Raw genomic sequence first — 21,158 nt, 5'->3', positions numbered from 1 at the left:
GGCTATCAGAGTCCAAACAGCTCACAGGCACCCACTGTTCAGGCCAGTTACTCCATGGCCACATCACCCCTCCGGTTTCTCCCTTCCCTCCAGGGCAGATTGGGGACCAGGAGGATATTGGGAGTTTGCAGCAGAGCAACTGAACTCAACGGTTAGTAGTACGCTGGCTCTCACAGTGCCCAGACCATGGATTGCCAGCAATCCCCAGAAGGAAACCGGCTGGAAGCCAAGCGGGGGAATAGGAGGTTGGGAAGGAGATGGGGCCAGGAGGGGATCCCTTATGAAGCAGTTTGTAAGATGGACAATCCAGAGGACTTTTGAATGTTGAGCAGTGCTCAGCAGTCTGAAGACAGGCTTATCCAAAGCAAGCCTCCAATCCTTCTGGGTTTCACCAGTCACTCACTGGCACGCACCTGTACACACAACAGTCTAGTGTGAACAATGGGCAAATTCCATCTCGGAAAGCACATCGAAAATGTCAATTCAAGCAATATCCCAAGATGGTCTTGGCTCAGCACATCAGTCTCCATGAAAGACAGCGTTATTACAGGATCTACGGAGGGGCAGCCCGGTCTCGCTGTGACATCACAGAACCAGCACCTGGAGAACAGGAGTCTAATCTCCGTTCTGCAAGGGACTTCCTGTGATTTTAGACAAGTTACTTCCCCTCTCTGCGCCCGAGTTTCTCCAGCTGTATCGTGGGGAGAACAATACCCATAGCAAATTACCGTTCGTTCGGAGCTAAGTACTGGTATGTTAGATTATAACACAGCTATCTCCTGTGCACGCTGCCTGCAGTGTCTGGCTCTGGAACGCAGGCTCTGGTGCATTCTGTAACCACGAGAAGGTGCTGCTGCACGGACACGTAACTACAGGCAGCGAGCGGCCTACAGGGCTGGGCCTGCAGTACGTACCCTCCCACAAGCCCATCCTGTTCCAGTGTCAGAACAGGGGCCCTGCAGCAAACGCGTGCCCTGCTTGGCCTCTAGGAAGACGTTTCCAGATACATTTACCATATTAAGCCTCATTTTAATCAGTGAAATACCAGCAGATGACGAGCAGCAGAGCTCTCTGTTTCTCAGCAAGTTTTCTATCCATAGCCACATTGGTATAGAGTCTCATGAAGAAGCATCTCCCCCCACAACCCCAACACACCCGTTCCCTCTCCAGGATACAGAAATAACTTGGGTATTAAACTGAATGGAAAAACCCCTCTCATACACTGGGAGCATGGGAGGGGAGGACTTGCTGCATTTCTCTGTATTATCATCAACACAGGCAGCTACTTGGATGTCTTAATAATTAGCCCTTCACAACCATTAATCAGCCCCGACATCTATGAGACGTAGGCAAGTTACTCCCACTTTATAGCTGGGGAAAGAGCTGCAGCGAAGTGACTTGCCAGAGGCTGTACAGCAAGAATGGGCAGGTGTTCCTGGTACCTAGCACCATGTGCCATTCCTTAGGCCGAGCTGCCTTCCTCCTCACTAATCCACGTGCAGGGCAAAGCTCAACTATTGCCTGAAGGGGAAAGTTTCAGTAACTCAGCAAAACTGAAAGCAGCAAAATCCTGCAGTGCAAGGGAGGAATGCAAGCGGGGAAGATACTGGTGACGTCTCGTTAACTGTGCATTCTGCAGTGAGAGCACAGATTTTAATACGCATTTTCTCCCTGCTGGCCCTGTATTAGCCACAGGAAATGGAAGCCATCAATCACAGAGTTACATTTCATTTGCGGAGCCCACATCACCTGCATTCCACCTGGGCGCCAGAGCTTACAGAGCCATTCGTTGTCACGGGCAGCGTCTCGGGGGGGTTAGGAGCTAAAACCCCACACAGCAGGGATGCTGCAGCAGCAAAGGCTCATTGCAAGGGACAAAGCTACTTGTTCAAAATGAATGTGCTATAAACTGTTTATGGTGTCCCAGGAAGCCCATAATCTTATAGCTTCTGTCATTCCCCAACCCCCACCATCCTGGTCCACCTCTCCAAGCAAATGGGTATTTAAATCTGGGAAAGAAGCACTGAGGAAGAGCTGCAATCAGACAGGTCGGGATGTAATGGCTCTGGCTGATTCTCACACCCTTGAAGAAGCACTTCTCTTTCATCTAAGGATCTCAAAGTGCTTTTCCCAGCTAGCCAGGCCTGAAACCTTCCCCTGCCACTCACTCTTACAGAAGAGCCGGATGTGGAATTTCTATGCAGCTTGGAGGGAGACCCTCACCAGATCAGAACTTGGGAATCTGGGAATTTCCAAATGGGATGCTTAGGGCAGGAGTTACCAGCTTCCTCAGGCAGTGGTACCAGTTGAGCTATGCCCATTGTCTACTGTTCAGCTCCTCACATGCTAGTCTGCCACAGGGGCTGGGTTGCTGTTGTAGTCACGAACCTGGGCTTTGGGGCAAACCCCTGACCAGTCATTCTGGGGTCATGGCTCAGCGATTTCTATTAGAACAGCTGCCGTTTGGTAAGTTTTTGATTGCTGCATGATGGCTTTCAGTGCAAACACCTCTGACAGAGACGGGGACATGACGTGGGTGATCCCTGGAAGGAATGGAGGAGAAACGAGACCAAAACGTATTTTGTCATGGCTGGCAGCTCTACAGGGAAGAGCTTCATTCTGCAATTTCACAGATTTTACCACCTCACACTCAGCTTCCGCCCTAGAGAAGCCGGATTAGATGTTTCCTTAAAAAATAAAGAGTCTTAGTTCTCGTTTTTAAAATCATTCTCTAGGGCATGGCACAAGCATTCCCTCCAAGCAGCAGCGAAAGCCTTTCACTCTCACGTCTGTCCCAAGGCCCTAAAGTCGGTGCCTGCAGCCACGCAGACTGCGGAGAGGACTCTGATCTCAGCTCCTTGCTGGGGTCATACTGGAGAGGGGACCTGGCAGCTCGCGGTGCCACTCAACAATCGTCAGTGCTCAGAAGAGTGGGGCTGGGTTACAGGCACGTGCCCACGGCAAGTTACCTATAGTGACGGTGTAGATGGAGTTGGCGTAACCATCGTAGTTGCAATTGTCATTGTGCTGCCCTCCATTGCCACTGGCCACGACGAAAATGCTTCCAAAGCCCCTGCGACCAGCAATCACCCCATGTTGCAAGGCAGCCTGGGGAAGAGAAAAGACATGTGACTGCTCAAGCAGGAGTTCCCATTGTCCCCTTATCCAGGCTAACCGGCACAATTACAGCCAGAATCCATACAATCCCCAGCGCTGCACTCTGCCCTGCTGAAACGAGGTGCTTTTATAGAACGTTTCCACCAGCAAATGCGGGGCAATTTCAGACTTGGCTTAAGAGGATGAAGCTCCATTGAAGCCAATTGAGTTGAACCTGCTTACGCCAGGTCCGAACTCAGCTAACCAAGTTTACATTAAAGAGCTTTCAGACCCTGATGCCCATATTTCTCTGCTTTGACTATGTTGATCTGAATCACGTTCTGCTTTCTTACACTCTCCCTGCAGTTTCAGCTGGAGAAGATAACCTGTCTTAAACCCGTCATTGTGTAACATTGCGGGACTCCATTAGCAGCACCCATTTTCCTACCCAGAGGTGGCAGCACTTCCAAAGGCACAGGCAGTGACCCTAGTATCTAGTAAAGAGTTCATTGCATGGACCCCTCGGATGAGCACGTTATGTGCTAAGAAACTGTGTCTTAGCACTTAGAGCTGGAAACTGGGAGTCAATGCCCTCTGGCTACAATTCCCAGCTCACGGTGTGACCAGAAGTCAGTCATAACCACTCTGTGCCTCAATTTACCCAACTACAAAGCAAAGATAATTCCTCCCAGCAGTGGCATGAGGCTGCATCTGTTATACACATTCCGAGATCCTTGGATGAACCGTGCTACAGAGGTGCTAAGTAGCTACTAGAGACCCAGATGCTGGTCTCAGCATTCTGGAAGGCCTATGAATGCTGGGAAAGAATAAATGAACAGGCACAACTGGAATCCATTTGTAACCACAGCGTGACAGAGATATATGCTTTAATGCATCCGTATCCACGCCACCGAGCTGCAGCACAACTGTTGTTCTGTGGTTGCAGAGATGCAGAAACAGCATGGCAGAACGAACTCTACAGAGAGTGAAATCCCATCCCGTGTTAGTGGAGAGCTAAACACGAGCCGTGCACTTGAATTTCTAGGCGCTCACTCCAAAGGAGGCATCGTCTAGCTAAGCCCATCACAGTAGGCTCCAGGCATCAAATACAATGTACAAGGTAGTAAACGGTGAAGGCTGTCAGGGAATTGGGACAATGTTCTTCCGTCCATCTCTGGTGAGTGTGCATTTCTATGGGCTGTTCTGCAGAAAGGGCTCTGGAAGGAACAAGCTCACTGGCCACTTTCCTGTTTTCAAGGGAATGCCTGGGCAAAGAGATGAGGAATGTGTCCATCCCGGTCTCCAGTGGCAGGGAGTTCCACAGCTCCACTCACAGCCTCGGCCTCCCAAGACCTTCCGAGGTGTGCTGCACACCTTCCCCAGAACAGCCACAGGGCACTCTCAGGACTTTGCAGATGGGCTCTGATCCCAAACCCTCTGAAATCAATAGGTATATTTCCCCTGACTTTAACGTGCTTTGGATCAGGCCCATGGAGACGCAGTCCCTGCGTCAGCCAGACTCTCGCCCATCAAGGACTCTATGGGTAAAAACTAGGGGGTTGATCCTGTAGCTCTTACTCACATGAGTAAGTCACTGGGCGGCGGGCACATGGATGGGGAGCCAGTGCACAGCATGGCTGTGATAAATGCTCACGTTAGCGAAAGCCAAGAGCATCGATGTCTTAATGATGCGTTAGGGACGGAAACGGGCCAGGCCTTGATCTGCATCAGAGTCAGCAGCCTGGCTTCTGCCTGCATTTTAGGGAGGTGTTTCATTTGCTGCTCAGTAACAGTGCAGGCTCTGCTGCTGCAGTGCCGAGCAGTGACTAAATATAGAGAAACTCTCAGCCCACAGCCACAATCACTTACAGTTGTTTGCAAGAAGTGAAGGGGCTGTTCATAGACCTGACAGAATATTTTAACAAGCAGTGGAGCTGGATTACAGAGTCTGCCAGGGGCCAGATTACGCCCCCACTCCAGCAGCTGCCGGACCAGCCATTCTAGGGAGAGGGAAGGAAAGCCCAGCCAGCCCCCAGGTGGGTTAATCCAAAAACCACTCCTTCCTCCTCCTCCTTTCCAGCCACCTTTCTCCCAGGCAGGGGCATCCTAAACGCCTGTACACGCCCCTTCCAGACTGACTCCCCTGCCATTTATCCCACTCACCAGGGTCTGGACACTTTGCCCGAGTCCCTTATTCACTCCCAGGCCTTCCGAGGTTGCACCCCTTGGATTCTGAGCCGCTCACTGATACAAAAGCTGTTAAGTATCAAAGGGGCAGAGAGTCTATTCGGCCACCTTGGCGCCTCTTCCTTTCCCAGTGAGACCAACTTTTCCTTAGAACTTCACCATCCCCTACGAGCCTGGCTGTCACCCTTTCTGAGGCAACGGCAGCTCTCCCTGGGGCACGGTGACCGGGTGTGTGTGCGCTGCACGATGGGGTCGCACAAGGACTTTCTGCACCACAGGGCAGTCCCTCCTGCTCTGGGCTTTAGGCAAACCCAGAATTACAAGGCATTTCCCAGTGAGGTGGTCGCCCTGGGGCTGGCTCAGGTTTTTTATACCTTTCCTAGCTGGTGAGGACCATCCACAGTTTTGCCATCATCGTCCGGACCCCAGCTGTGAAGACAGACACCAGGAAAAGACAGTCACCTTGGGACGCTGCTTTGAATTCAAGTTTTCATGCGTGAGGGTAGTGCTGGGAGAAGGTGCCCGACTGGCAGCCCTTTATCAGTCCACAGGACAGATGCAGCACAGACAGCAGCCCCATGCAGCCCTACCCTGCCCAGCAAAGCCCACCTCTAGGGCAGGAAAGGAGCTCAGTCTCCATGGCCATCAGCTATCCAATCTGCCAACCAGGTTAGCGCCAGTTAAGTGCAAAACCTGGGCAGAGGCCCCCAAGCACCTGTCAGACAGGACCAGCTTTCAGCCGTCTGGGAGCTGAGCATACGGCACTTTCCCGTCTATCCGAGGGGGCCCCGGGCTGTCGGACCCTGCCCTTGGGTTCAGTCTGACTCCAGTGGAGGGAAGGTTTGATTTTGGGTAAGGTTATTCTCCCTAGACACTCCAGCTCACAATGCACCTCCCACTCAGGGTGCCTCTGGGCTCCAGTTTCCTCTGTAAGCCTCACCTGCACACAAGGCTGGGTGTCCCCGGGGGCCGGTCTACACCCATCTGGAAGCCGGCTGATTAAGAATAGCTCAAGCCGCCTTAACCGGGTTTACCCCACAGCTCTAACTGGTTTTACAGTCAGTTTAGTTGGAGCAGTTTTAAAAGGCGCTAGACAATCTCCCAGTGGACAGGCCCAGAGACAGACTCCCATCCAGGAGCACCGAGTACAGTGTACGTCAGCCTTCAACAGCACCGACGTGTCTATTAGTAACAATAAAATCACAGCCCCACCCCTGAAATATGACAGGCTGCAAACCTCCACCCGGCTCAGCTGTGCAGGACTCCTGGCAACACAGGATGGGGCAGGAGATGCTTGTAAAGCTTGATTCCAAAAGAGATGCAGCCCAAGCCCATGTCCAGCTCCTGCCTTCCTTCCAGACAGGGCCTTGCTGAGAACACACAGACCCCCCCAACAGTGGCTGTGGATTCTTCTGCCGCCAGGAGGAAACATACCACACGGTTTAATAAAAGCCCCGCTCCTGGGGACACCAGGGCCAAGGCTCTCAAGGCAGCACTAAGAGCCCCCTGACGCTTCCCGCGGGGTCCCAGGTCCAAAGCCCAAAACAGGGCTGGGAGCCAGAAGTGTGGGCGAGCACCCTGAGCACTGCATTGGAGGCCAGGGTGCCAGGATTCTGCCTCTGACCTCGGCACTTCAGTTCCCATCCTCCCAGCAGGGACGGCAATGCCAACCCATCTCATGGGAGGCTCTGGGAGTGTCACTGGCAGGGCCGGCTTTAGGCCAATGCAAGAGGGCCCCGTGCCCAAGCCCCAGTACGGTGTACTGGCAAGAGCCGGTGTGCTGTACCGGGGTGGCCCGGCTTCCCTAGGGGGGTATTTAAAGGGCCTGGGGCTCCCCTGCTTCTACCTCCCCGGCCCTTTAAATAGCTGAGGGAGCCCTGGGGAAGCAGTGCAGCTTCGGCGGCTATTTAAAGGGCTGGGGCAGTAGAAGCAGGGGAGCCCCGGGCCCTTTAAATAGCCCCCGAGCCTGGGCTGCTGCTGCTACCCTGGTGGGGGAAGGAGGAGGAGGGGGCACCCACCGTACAGGGTGGGCTGCACCCCCTGCCCGCAGCCAGCCCCACACCCCCTGCCTGCACCAGCCCCTGCCCCCAGCCAGCCCCACACTCCCTGCCCTGCCTCCAGCCCCGCACCAGCCCGTCTCCAGCCAGCCCCGCACTCCCTGCCCACCCCTGCCACACCCCGTCCTGCCCGCACCAGCCCTGCACCCGTTGCCCTGCCTGCAGCCAGACTCTACCTCCAGTCAGCCCCTGCCCTGCCTCCAGCCAGCCCCAAGTCCACTGGTGCCCTGCAGTTCCCAGGGCAGTAACCCCGCACACCTGCTTCAGTGAGGGGGGCAGGGAGCAGCTGGGACCCACACATGTGCACACCCTAGGGTGACCAGACAGCAAGTGTGAAAAATCGGGACAGGGTGTGGGGGGTAATAGGATCCTATATAAGAAAAAGACCCAAAAATCAGGTCTGTCCCTATAAAATCAGGACCTCTGGTCACCACATCCCCAGGGAGTGGCGGGGACCCACACGTGTAAAACAGAGCTCATTTCTAGTGCAGGCCCATCTTTTTAAAAAAGAACTTTAGGTAGGGTTAACATACATCTGTATTTTCCTGGACATGTCACACTTCTTGGTTCTTACATTGCCACCCGGGAGGAAAATACGGATGTACAGTAACCCTATTGGTATAAAAAGTACATAGTGTGGCACATGCCTTAAATCTGAACTTTTTATAGGGAACCAGTTGCTAAGAAATGAAAGGCTTTTTAAAAATTTTTTTTTTAAGTTATCCCTGCTGGGACCCCACCGAAAATGTTCGAATTTGGCCCCGCACTTCCTAAAGCCGGCCCTGTTCCCTGGGGCCTTCAAAGCCTTTTAATGAAAGGTGCTAGAGATCTGCCAAGTGCCAGTGCATCTCTCTGGGTATCCCCATCTCCTGGGCCAGACACCAGGAGACTCCCTCGCCCCCGGCCCCAAACAGCTGGTGCATCCCCTGACCAGCTGTTCCTTCCAGCAGACGTTATCCCATCGAGCAAAGGGGGCAACCTCCCTCGAGCATTTTAATCTCATTTAAACATGAGCACACAAAGGGGAAAGGTGCTACGGGTTTTGGTGCTCACAGTCGAGCTGCTCCTTAGAAGCGGCAGAGAAGGACGGGAGCTGGTGTGGATGGAGAGGGGCAGCAGCTCGTAACAATCAGACAACCACCGCTCTGATTTTGCCAGTACACCCCGGGAAAGGAGCCCGGCACCGGGCTCTGCACCACTCATGCTAAGGGCAGTCGTGCCATGTGTTCTGGCAGGACCTGCCCCTTAGCACAGAGCTCTGGGCTCACCTGCAGCTGTAGATGTCATTGATCTGATAGTGCTTGTTGAAAGCGATAGCCTCCATGCTATCTGTGAGGGGCCCATCCAGGACTCGGATGCCTGCACAACAAAGGACAATTAGCATTACTGTAATGGATCCCGTTAGCTGTAAAAACAGTGTGAACCAGCTCCTGGGCAGGTTCCCAGCATCAGGCCAAACTGGTTCGTTTGCGCGGGAACAAGGCAGTAACCGGAGATGGATTCCCTGGACTCCGGCTAGACCTTGAGTCAAGCCACACAGAGGCTCATTCTGGGCTAGTGAACGGGAAGCGCAAGCCTCCCGTGTACAAACTGCCAGAGCCCCTCACCCCACGCAAGGAGAGGCAGATAAGGAGTCAGCCAGTGAAACACGAGTGGCTGCTGGAAGCAGTGTCAGGTCACTGTGGCGATTTGCACGTCTCTGCTCTGAACTTGGGAGCCGGAGTAGGAGGATGGGGAAGGGCGGCGAAGGGATGTGGGAAGGGGAAAGGGTGGGTCAGGTGAGACAATAGGCCAAAGTCTTCACCTCCTGGGGTATGTCCACACTGGAGCGGGGAGCACGCTGGGGAGACACTCACACAAGCAGGGCTCAAGCTGGCTAGAAACAGCAATGTGGACGCTGCAGCACCAGCTGGCTAGCTCAACCCCTCCACCACACTGTAACAGCCACGTAGCTCTCTTTCGCTTGCTAGCCTGAGTCCCACTGCCACGAGTCTGTCTACACGGGCTGGCAGGCTCCATCCCAGCTGCAGCACAGATGTGCCCTTGGGATCCCCAAAGATCCCCTGGTGCTCTTCACTGGGACTGAGGCATCCTGGCCATATTCCAATTCAGACAATTCTATTCTGCCCCCCGCAGTCCCAGCCCCAGTATTTTTTAAGCCACTTGTCCTAAATTGCTGTGCTGTGCACTGTTACACAGCTGATGTGTTCCACCCCAGACCCAGCTGTAATGCAGCAGTGGGCAATCCCATTATGTATAGGTTGCTAAGTATTTAGGGATCCTTTCTGGCAGAAGTGGATATGTATCTGCTCAATATATGATTAATCAGAAAGGCTTCTAAGCTGCAGGACCACCAGATTTCTGCGATCAAGACACTGACTATTTCACAGTAGAGTAACCCCGACTCCAGAGGCTAGATTAAAAACAAATGAAACCTTAAACCGGACACATGTTTTCAGGGAACCAAAGAGTCGATAGTCGAACGGTATTGCATCATAGTTTAGGTTAGCAAATAATGTTACACATGGAAACCATGCATACGCCCGAGTTAAAATCTTTCTCACAGAGGAAACACCCACCAGTTTCCGCTCCAGGCCGGTGCAGCACAAGTGCCTTATTTGCTGTCACAGTGGAATGGTCCCTGCCTCCGTGCCAAAGAAGTCGAATGAAAGCAGCACCGGCTCCCAGCTCTCTGAAATCCAGCCAGCTTGCAGCAAGCCATGTGTGGTCTCAGGACAGCAAGTGAATGCTTGGCAGAGGGAGACATCCCCTGTCCCACCCCTTAGCCAGAGGCTGCTCTGCCTGGTTCCTGCGTTGCTTGAGCTGTACCCAATTCACAGACTCAGGGGCAGGTTCAGATTATGGTTTGATCACTCTTAGCAAGCACAGATTCTTCACTAAACAAATTCCTGAGGAATAAACAGTGCAGCTGGCTTTCCCTGCCTCCTCTCCCTCCAACCCATGGGGTCATTTTATGGCAACACTTCATATTGTTTAATGTACTATGCCCTAGAGAACAAAAACTGGCTGCTGGCACCCAATTTAATTACTATAGTGACACTCTGCACGTCTATAGCACCTTCCATCCACAGATCTACCGCAGCGCATGGGAGAGACATTCATTTACGCTCTCACCTCCTCTGCAAGGGACAGAGCTTCATTTCTCCAATGGGGAAACTGAGGCATGGAGAAAAGACGTGTCTTGCCTGAGGTCACCCTGGCAAAGCTGGAATTAGATCCTCCCTACGCCCAGCCCCATGATTTAAACCACAATCCCATCTTTCCGGTTGCACTCTGCTAAATAAGCTCTACTTTCCAATGGCAATAACCAAAACCTCCAAGGCAGGGTGGAGCCAGGCAGGTACACACTACAGAGGGGCTGTGCAGAAAAAGCCATGGGCAGGGGGAACTGCTCCAAGAAACAGAACAAATTAACCGTGTAGGAGCCCAACTGCATTTGAGTCTCTACTTCCGCAGCATATGGTCTCCCTGGTTTTACCCTGCACATCAAGAGTGCTGGCTGGTGCTAAACTACTGGTGTTCATGGGACATTTGGATTCATTTTAAGGACAGCAGCACCATCTGCTGGACAGAATGAAAACACAGGACTATTAAGTTCACAGGCATCTAGTGGGTATGTCTGAACTGCAATTAAGCACCTGTGGCTGTCCCATAGCAGCTGACGGGCTCATGGCTCGGACTGCAGGGCTATAAAACTTCAGCAGAGAGTCCGAGCTCTGGGACCCTCCCGCCTTGCGGGGCTAAATTCTCTCACTGAAATCAATGGGCATCAAGGTGGTTTCAGTACCGACTAAAACCAAAGGGCAGAGTCAACAGGAACCGTTTCCCTGGTTTTGCACAGAACAGATGTGCAGCCACGTCTGTGCACATCATGTCTGCGGAGACGAAGCAAGGTCTGTAGGGGATGGTACACTGCTTCACTTCACTGGAATCACAAGGCACGGAAGGATTCTGGGAACCAAACTGCTTGGCATGTATCGCTGCACCAGCGTGCATGGAATCCAAGACTCATTTCGGTCAAAGCAGGAAGCTTTTGTCTCAGTTTGTGAGTGGAAAGCACCAATGGCCAGTGCAAGATCCAGCAGCCAGCCTCTCGCGTGGGGAGTCCTGCACCATGGAGACACTGGGGCACAACCACTTTCAGAGCTGAAAAGAAACCAGACTTTCTCCAAACCACCAGGTGTGTCAGTGGCCCTGTCTGATCATACTGGCTTCCTGGACATCTGCACGAGGCCATAAGTGCACAAGGCCATAGCGAAGTTGTTGTAGGCAGCAAGGGAGCTTCCCAAACATCAACCTAACTTACACTTGTAGGGAACAGCCGTTCGAGCAATACAGAAATGGTTCCAGGCCAACCCACAACATCCAAACACCCCAAAACACTGGGGGAAATGAGATATCACTGATATTTCCCTTGCAAAAATGTTGACTAACTCACCAACCTGACTCTAACCGCCAGGCATGGGAGCAAAGCCAACACACGCCAATCAAACCACCCCACTAGACAAGGGGACACTACACAGCAGAGAGGATTGAGAAGGGCACTGAACTCAGCATGCAGAGGTGGCATACCTGCAATGCGGCTGCCATAGGCAACTCCCACTGCACAGATGCCGTTGTTTGGGACAGCTGCGATTTCACCAGCGCACCGGGTCCCGTGGTGGTTCCCATTTTCTGCGTCAGGGCGGGGCATAGGGTCGGGGTCATTGGAGTTCAAGTCATAGCTGCCTTCAGGGCTCTGAAACAGACCAACAATCGTAGCTTAGAGGTCTCCTTTCTTTGCAGAAAGCAGGATTCAGTACCACGTTAGCAGGCCTGGAAAGCATAGGCTGAAAGCTTTAAGAACACAGAGGCAGGGTCCACGTGGGTTAGTAACCAAACCCCATTATGTATCACTGTGGAAGGGGATTAGCAGAACCAGCACTGGTTTCCTGATGGGCAGTGGAATGGTAGAGTCAAACTTAAAGACACTTTAGCACCTAGAAAATATGTCGTCCTCCCCATCCCAGCCAGTTCACAGCATGCCCAGGATTCCTGGACAGTGTCCTCTCTGGCTCTGCTTTTAAGTGAGTCTGCTTCTCTCTGTGATTGCCAGCTTCTTACGGCCACCTCTCAATGACCAGGTGTACTTGAGGAACATGGCTTCCATTTCTTTCTTCGTCTGGAAGCTGGAGGGCAACACATAGCCGGCTGGCCTCTGCCAAGGGATTTAATAGGCATCTTCCTAGCCACTGCTGGGACATTCACCCCTCCCCACGTAGCTGCTCTCTGCCCAGCCTGCCAGTAGAGACAGGGAATGTCTGCAGCACCCAAAGCCAGAGGCCCCAGAGCCAACAGAAACTATTGCAAACAAAGGCCAAGTGCCCTCATTTCACCCTGGAGCAGGGAGCAAACCTGACCCCCACTTCTCCCTCCACAGACAAGGGAAAGGCCCTTCCCGGTGAGCAGCCCTGGCTTTGCTTCACTGCCTAAGGGAGCAGCTTGTAAGATCTCCAGGTGGGCACCTCCGATACTCATGGCTCACCTGGCACAGCAGGCCCCAGACATCTGCTACTCACTAGCAGTCTGTGCATGGTTTACGTAGCACACAAGAGACACGCCAGGCCAGTCAGCTACTACAACCAGAGTGCAGGAGCCTCCGGTTCCAACCCCCGTCTCACCCATTCCCCGTGGCCGGGAGGGAGTGCGGGAGAGGACTAGCATCAGCGGCACAAGAGACACTTCCAGGTGGACTGAGAAGTGCTGCTGCTAATGGGCTCTGAGTCCTGTGAGCAGCCCCGCGGCTGCCAGCTACAGTGGAGCTACAAGGGGAAGAGTTTCACGTCTGGGCTGTTCCTAGGCCACCACTTGCTTTGGCCTATTGGCCGCTCTTATCTCAGCCCCAGCTGGCGCCTCCCACTCCAGAGCCAGGCTGTGGGGTACTCACGTAATTTGGCTGTATATCTTGGCTGGTGTGCTCCACGCCATCATCCACGACCACGACGGTCACACCACGGCCTGTCACGTTCTGCTCCCACACGCCCGTCACATTGATATCCTTTCCCGGGGTCCTCCGATTGTTCTAAGCGCCGGCAGAAAGGAGGAGGAGTGAACAACAGCCGAGCCGGGGCAGCGGCTGGGGAAGGAGGGTCAGAGCGCACCGGGATCCTGGCTCCCAGGCGGGTGACAGGAGCATTTGCTCTCAGCCATGGCTTAGGGGAGGGCATGAAGCTGATGGCTGGGAGTGCAAGAAGCCTCGTGACAGAGTCACTACAGGCCTGACTTTCAGAGACGATGAGCACCTAAAGCTCCCAACGGCCAGCTGGAGCTGTGGGTGCCCGGCACTCCCAAATCAATCAATCAAATCAGGCCTTAAACTGGTACCTATCCCCTGCAGCAGCAGGAGGGCCTGGGAACTTCCATACCAGTGTGAAATGCAGGCCATTTCCCTGGCACAAAGCTTTGTCTGGCCTCTGCTCAGGTTCAACTGCCACCTCCCTATTCCAGTAAGAACCAGGACAGGTCAGTTTCCCACTCTCCCAGCCCAGCTGATTTCAAGTGAGCATGCCAGCCCTAGGAGATGGAAGTACAACCCGGAGAGAGGTGGGGCATTCCCCTGCCCTGGGGGAAACCATCTCCAAGGATGGGACAGGAGCTCATTGCCCTATTTGCCAAGCATGCCAGCCAGGGGCCCAGCCAGGGCAGTGGTTTGGCAACACGATCACTTGTGCGCTGGGAACGGGGCCAAACAGTTCCTTTGTTTCTCGGAGTTTAACGAAAGAAAATCCCTACTGATCTCCAAGAGGCTGTCCCCCCTCTCCCCACACACACCCATTTCCAGGCAAATCCCAGGGCTCACCCTGCCCGCGCTGCAGCCTGCCCAGAGCAGCCGCGAGATCCCACAACTGCTAGCACAGGAAGGACACTCACCAGATGCCACTGGTTGGGGTATTCGGGGTCGTTAAAGTGCAGGCTGCGTTTGGAGCGCTTCAGAAGCTTCTGCTCAGAGTGCCACCGCACGCTGTCATGCTGTGCAAATAAAGCCTCTACTGATCTCCTTATTGCTTCAGGTCCTCGTTCTGTGTGGCCATTTGGTTGGTGGGTGAAGAGGTAACGGCCCTTTAACTCCCCGATCCGTCCCAGGTTCACCAGTCCTCCCGTCCTGGCCAGTTCGTCTGCCTGTCGCTCCAGCTCCTCCTCACGGGAAGACAACCCCTCCGGCACATTTAAGTGCACGGCCCAGGTTAACTCTCCAGAGCCTTGAGCCATCTCCTGGGTTTTAGCCCCAGGCTCGAGTTCTGACCCATGTGCAAATCCATTTGGCATTAGCAAGGGAATCCAGGCTGGAATCAGCCAAAGGCACGTGTGGATACACAGTGTGGCCTCCATGACAGCACTCCATAATGGCACCTTCCTCCTCCAATGCGGCATCAGACAAGCGGGCTGCAGAGAGCAAAGACCGAGAGTGAGAGTCCTTCACACAACCAACTTAGAATGCGGGCTGGGTTTGGGTGCTTCACCCCCGATCACATAACGGAACATCCCTGGACCAAAAAGCCCCACATCCCTCCTAGAAGCTCACCCTTAAAACGAAGCCATGACTACACAACCCTCTGGTACAGCAAGGGCAGCACCAGGCTCCCAGAGAAGGAACGACCACGTGTTTGTGTGCTGACTGTCACGGAGTTAGCTGCCTTTCCAATGTTAGATTTGGAATTGAATATGCCACACCCAGCCTAGGAGAAAATATCCTGTCATCTGGCAGCCATGCACCCATTGTGGGCGAGTGAAATTACTGCCTGCCAGACAAACTGCTGATTTGTATTCTGGGATCACTGACCGATGGGCAGAATCAACCCAAGGCGCAACATGGAAAAAAGTCTCCAGCCTTGGGTTTCCTTCTGAATGCTGCTGAATAGCAGAACAAAAGGACAGTTTGCCTGATCGTCTCCTCTTCTGGCTCTGCTCAGACAGCTGTGCCCCAGCCTGCACTGCAGGGAAGAGGCATGAGGCTAACAACATACAGCTACACAGAAACAAAACATTACAACACCTCTGTAGTCACGTCAGATGGACACATCTGAGATCCAGATCCTTCTTGGAAAGTCTCCTTAAACATGTTCCTAGCCTGTCCCCAGCAGAAGGAACTTCTCTGTGATCCGACTCTCACCTGCTCGTAACTTGAGGCAGCATTTCAAACTCCACAACCAAGGATCTGAGTTGGGGTTTCAGTGAAATGTCTCACTGAAAGCCAGTCCCACTTCACGCAGGAGTGAGAATATTCATATCACACCCCCCCCCCCCCCGACCTCTGCATGCGCCTGGGCCAGTGCATTAATAGTCACTAGAGCTCTGTGATACGTCACCCCACCAGCAGTTTAGTTGTTAACAATTACACACGAGCTTTCCCCCCTACTCAGTTTACAAACATATGAAATAAGTCAGTGGGGTGCAATTCCTGTCAGACACCATCAGCAATTAATGCTCATGATGGCTGAAGGATCAGGGAACAATTAAAAAAAAATCACAACCTATTGTGAAAAGGGAACATGAATGACTGTAACAGGCTTTTTGCTTTTAGCTCATTAAAAAGTGTAATGGAGATAAGAGATCTCACACAAACGAATCGTGAAAGCTTAGTTTCAGGGGTGAACATATCAGACAGATGGGCTGCTACACGGCAACATTTCATTGTCCACTGCATTCCCGTATCTCCATTATGAAGTGATGCACCACAAGCCAGGATCCAAAAGCCTGTCTGCAGATTGCAGAGGAAAGCGGGGTTTCCGTAGTGGCATGTTGCTGCTGGAGGCCAAAGCCGAGCTGCTCACTGAAATATTACACTAAGCGGCTGAGTCAGAAAAGGTCACACCAGTTCACGGTTCATTGCCTTTCCCAAGTGCTCCTTTTAAGCTCCAGGAGGCACAGACTCTGCACAAGCAGACTACTGTCAAAAACAAACAAAAAAGAACAAAAAACAGCTTTACTATCTAGCTCAGTATCCTGTCTTCCGGCAGCAGCCAATGCCAGGTGCTCCAGAGAGAATGAACAGAACAAGGAAATCAAGTGATTCATCCTCTGTCATCCCTGCCCATCCCGGCTAATAGTCATTGACGGACCTATTCTCCATGAACTTTTGGAACCCCGTTATAGCTCTGGCCTTCACAACATCCCCTGGAAATGAGTTCCTGTGGTTGACTCTGTGTTGTGTGAAATAATACTTCCTTAGATTTGTTTTAAAGCTGCTGCCCATTAATTTTATTGGGTGATCCCTGGTTCTTGTGTTACGTGTCCTGCCCTCGGTTTCCCTTTCTATCTCAAGTCTTTCAGATCAATTTCTAGTATTTCCCATTAGCACACTGAGTGACAAAAACACAGCCACGCTGTGGACACAACACCAAACCAACTGTGTTAGATGAGGGATAACTCAGTGGTTTGAGCATTAGCCTGCTAAACCCAGGGCTGTGAGTTCAATCCTTGGGGGGGCCACTTGGGGATCTGGGGCAAAATCAGTACTTGGCCCTGCTAGTGAAGGCAGGGGGCTGGACTCAATGACCTTTCAGGGTCCCTTCCAGCCCTCTGAGATAGGTATGTCTCCATATTATTATTATTATCGGGAGCTAGGGAATAGAACTCCTGGGTTTTTTTCCCAGCTCTGCCATGGACACAGTTCCAACAAGGGGTTTAGTGAGGTTTGAATTTGTTCAGTAATTAAAGAGCCCTCCAAAGTCAACTTGACTGGATATATTAAATAATTAGTTAATTAGACAGCACATAACAGAAAGAGTGTAGATACCAGTGTGTGAGAACCAGTCCTACAACCGGCCACAGGCAGCCTGTGCTCTTTGCCTGTTCCAATTACCTGCATACAGCCTAGCACAGATATACCCAAGGCTCTTTAGAAGTTTCGGTTCCTATTGGTTCCTCTTTTCTTATACAAATATACATTACTTTTAGTCCATTTCCAGACTGTCATATTTCATAAATTTTCAGCTGCATAATCAATAGCTGCTGCTTACTCATTTTTGAATTCTTATCTATTGCAGTTAGGACATTGCTTGCTCAGTAAAAATGGTAGGGCTCTGTGTCAAAGGTTATTTTTCTAAACAGTTTTAGCAAATCAGTAACTTCCAACTTTTTTTAACATTTCTGCAAGGCACTCTGATAGCTAGCTGTCTTGTGAGCCAAAATATCAGGCCTATGAGAAACTGGCCTATCAGTTACACTCAACAGTCATGTCTCCTCAGTTTACCCAACTATGAAATGGGGATAATAGTTATCCACCCTACCAAGTTTTTTTATGCTTAATTAACTTCTGTGAAATGCTCCTTGAATGCACTTAGAAAATACAGAACATTCTTAGTAAATGGTTAACTGAGGCAATAACTATTAGCCAAACTACCGCTACATTGATGAACAGCTTCTCTTTGAAACTCACTCACTGACATCCACATGGACAGGACATGCAGAGAACTAATAAACATGAATGATCCTCTAAGCTGACAGGGCTCAAGTTTTACTTATTATTTACCCTCTATTAAATACTTTGTTTGAAGCAAAGCTATAGTCATGCCAGGAAAGCACTTGCATGATCTACCCCTGAGTGGTTCATACAGTATGTTTGAAAAGTCCATGCATGTAGTTCTTTATGCATACCCACCTGCAAGAATTACACTGTTAATGTTCTCTAGTGCCTTGCGTATAACTGACAATCAGAAGTACCCCCCAAAAATCTGTATTAGCATATAAGAGGACTTCACAACATCTGGCAGCCCTAAAGACTTTACTGTTAGGACTTCTATCCACATACAGAAGTTGTACTCATTTAACTGCAGTGGTTGAATACCAGCCTTTATTTAAATTAGTGCAACGTCTATGTGTAGCCACACCCTTAAAGTCATTATGCCGAAGGCCTAGGAGGTATCATTGCATTTCCGTCATGCTCAGGGTTAGTCATGGGCCCAGTGGATCTTGTTTCACTGTTTGTTCTGCTCTAAACTGTAGGGTTTTGTGGTGCAGTTAGAAAAGGAAAACAACTCAGGAAGACCTGGGAGTGATTAAACCAGCTTGCTCAGCACCTCAAATGCCTAAATTCTATGACTCTATGACACTCGAGAAAATCAAACAGGCCTAGATATTGGGAGAAGGAAACATGCCAAGAGCTGGAGAGCGTGAGAACAGAGTATCAACAGCTCAGAAAGTGGTAGATAGTAGCTGGAGGAAATGTATTGCAGATTGAAACTGCTAACTCAGCACATGGGATGCCTTCAGCCAGGTTTCTATCCTACTTCACCCTGAGATCTACGTTCCCTTCCTCATTCCCTACCCCGAACAGGGTGTTTTTATATGACTGATCTCCTCTAAGGAGGAAACTGATGGCTGTAAATTTCTGAACACACCAGCTGCTAAAACCTTCAAAGTTTCCCCACTTCCTGAAGAGACAGGGTGCTGTTGAAATAGAGAATACACGCAGCCAAAGACAGACCACCTGACAAAACTACACAGAGGTCACTGAATAATCATAATTATGATAGATAACATTTTGATTTTCTGTAAGACCTTATTCTCGGATGATCCCAAAGTATTTTACACACAGTAATCATTGCTTGCACGTATTATCCCTGACTCATGGGGAAAAGGAGACACAGGGAAGTGAAGTCACACAGCACATCAGTGGCAGAGCAGGATAGGAACCCAGAAACTGTGACTCCCAACTGAGTGTCTAGCTATTAGACAGTGCTATTCTCTGGCTCCTTCCATGCACAAGATATGCAGGGATCCATGAAAGTTCTGCAGAAGTGTCTTTGTCCAGCCCCCAGCAAATGGGACCGGATTAGCCCCTTCAGAAGAGGGTGCACTTTGCACTTTCCCAGCACCTCCTCGTAAACACACTGGAAGAGAGAGCTATTTGGGGACTGGAGGAGGAGGGGAGTTGGATAAATCACTCCTTTAAGGGAAGAATTAAATGCTGTTGTGTGTTCTCCATTCTCCAGGACAAGGGAACCCTAACTCCCACCTCTCCCATCCGCCTAAGCCCCCTCCCTCGCTCCCCTTTCCCCTGGCTTCCTCTGTTTGGCCCCTCCCAGAATCTGTCCCCATGCTAAGCTCTCCCTGCCCAGTTCTTTCCTTTGCTCTCCTCACCTTATGTCCGTCCCATGCTGCCCCCTCTGCCCGGCTCCCTGATCCCTCGCCCTAGCCTCCCACCTCACCTCATTCCTGCTTTCGATTTGGTTCCTAGTCCCTTTCCTGTGCCCCGAAACTGTCCCTGCACCCCACTGCTCTGCCCCCACAGCGCATCCTCCCAGCCCCCAGCTGCCCTCTCAGCTCCCTGGTGGCCCCTGCTCTGCCCCCCAGCTCCCCGCAGCGCACACTCCACACCCCCAGCTGCCCCCCCAGCTCCCCCATGCCCCCTGCTCTGCCCCCAGCGCACCCGCACATCCCACCAGCTGCCCCACCAGCTCCCCCATGCCCCCTGCTCTGCCCCCAGCTCCCATAGCGCACCGCACATCCACCAGCTCCCCAGCTCCCCATGCCCCTGCTCTGCCCCCAGCTCCGCAGCGCACCCCACATCCCACCAGCTGCCCCACCAGCTCCCCGTGCCCCTGCTCTGCCCCAGCTGCCCTGCACCCCACTGCTCTGCCCGCAGCGCACCCACATCCCACCAGCTGCCCCCAGCTCCCCTGGTGCCCCCTGCTCTGCCTCCCAGCTGCCCCTGCACCCCACAGCTCGGCCCCCGCAGCGCACCCCCACATCCCACCAGCTGCCCCACCAGCTCCCCCGTGCCCCCTGCTCTGCCCCCAGCTCCCCGCAGCGCACCCCTACATCCCACCAGCTGCCCCCAGCTCCCCCGGTGCCCCCTGCTCTGCCCCAGCTGCACCCTACATCCCACCAGCTGCCCCCAGCTCCCCCGGTGCCCCCTGCTCTGCCCCCCAGCTGCCCCTGCACCCCACTGCTCTGCCCCCAGCTCCCCGCAGCGCACCCCCACATCCCCCCAGCTGCCCACAGCCCTCACCGTGCAGGGAGCCTCATGGATCGGGGCGGCCCGGGGCCCTCTCACTCCCTCCCGGCTCCGGCGGCTGCTCGCCCGCTGGAGCCCGCACCGGCCCCAGGATACAGTGTAGCCGATGACAGGTGCGTCACGTCCGCCCGTCCCAGGAACCCGCCCCAGCGCCGCAGCGGGAGGCGCGGGGTGCCAGGGCGGGGGGGCTCCGTGCGCCGGCTCCGGGACCCACGTGCTCAGCGTTCGGGGCCCTATATCGCCCGCGGGCTCCGTTCTCGGGCAGCTCCGCGGGGCTCCGGCTGGCGGCTCTCCGGGGCTGGCTCCTCAGGCGTCTGCTGCCACGGCACGGCCGGGTGGCCAGGGGCTCGGTGGGACCAGCCTGGGGGTGACCGTGCAGCACCCATGGGGCTCCCCTGGGACGCCCTCGACCCAGGCACTCGCCACCCAGGGGTGCCAGTTTTGTCCGGCGATATTCCTGGAGGCTTCATCATCTCTAATTAAAGATTAATTCTGGAGACTCCAGGCCAATCCCACGGGGTTGGCAACCCCATAAGGGCATGGCAGAGCTGGCTGCTGCCTCCCCTCCGTACCTGCACCCAGGTCACTCACTCCCAGCGCCTCCCTGGGCCTGGGCCTGGCCCCTCCAGGGACACGGGAGCTCTCCCCCAGGCCTGTACCCAGAGCACCCAGCCCACCGGTGAGGGGGTGACACGCTCAATGCCCACAGGTCACCATGGGGGACGGGTCAATCTGGGTATTGGTTTGGGGTTGGCCCATTGTCTTTGGACAAGATGTAATTCCCTGGTCAGACTCGAGCT

General features: G+C 53.0%; 1 protein-coding gene across 1 annotated transcript in view; it reads right to left on the bottom strand.

The window, feature by feature from the left end:
- Positions 1-20,475, bottom strand: part of PCSK7 (proprotein convertase subtilisin/kexin type 7) — a 50,461-nt gene extending 29,986 nt beyond the window's left edge. Inside the window, exons 1-7 of the mRNA XM_039496269.1 lie at positions 20,353-20,475; positions 14,271-14,783; positions 13,288-13,422; positions 11,934-12,099; positions 8,609-8,699; positions 5,658-5,712; positions 2,970-3,108 (exon numbers count right to left, since the gene is read on the bottom strand). Coding sequence (XP_039352203.1) covers positions 2,970-3,108; positions 5,658-5,712; positions 8,609-8,699; positions 11,934-12,099; positions 13,288-13,422; positions 14,271-14,771 — 1,087 coding nt within the window. The 5' untranslated portion in view covers positions 14,772-14,783; positions 20,353-20,475. The remainder of the gene's footprint in view (positions 1-2,969; positions 3,109-5,657; positions 5,713-8,608; positions 8,700-11,933; positions 12,100-13,287; positions 13,423-14,270; positions 14,784-20,352) is intronic.
- Between the last annotated feature and the right edge of the window lie 683 nt (positions 20,476-21,158).

Source organism: Mauremys reevesii, linkage group 12 (assembly GCF_016161935.1).
Source record: "Mauremys reevesii isolate NIE-2019 linkage group 12, ASM1616193v1, whole genome shotgun sequence".
NCBI lineage: Eukaryota > Metazoa > Chordata > Testudines > Geoemydidae > Mauremys > Mauremys reevesii.
The sequence above is the reverse complement of the archived record's forward strand: the minus strand, read 5'-3'. Positions and strand labels throughout refer to the sequence as shown.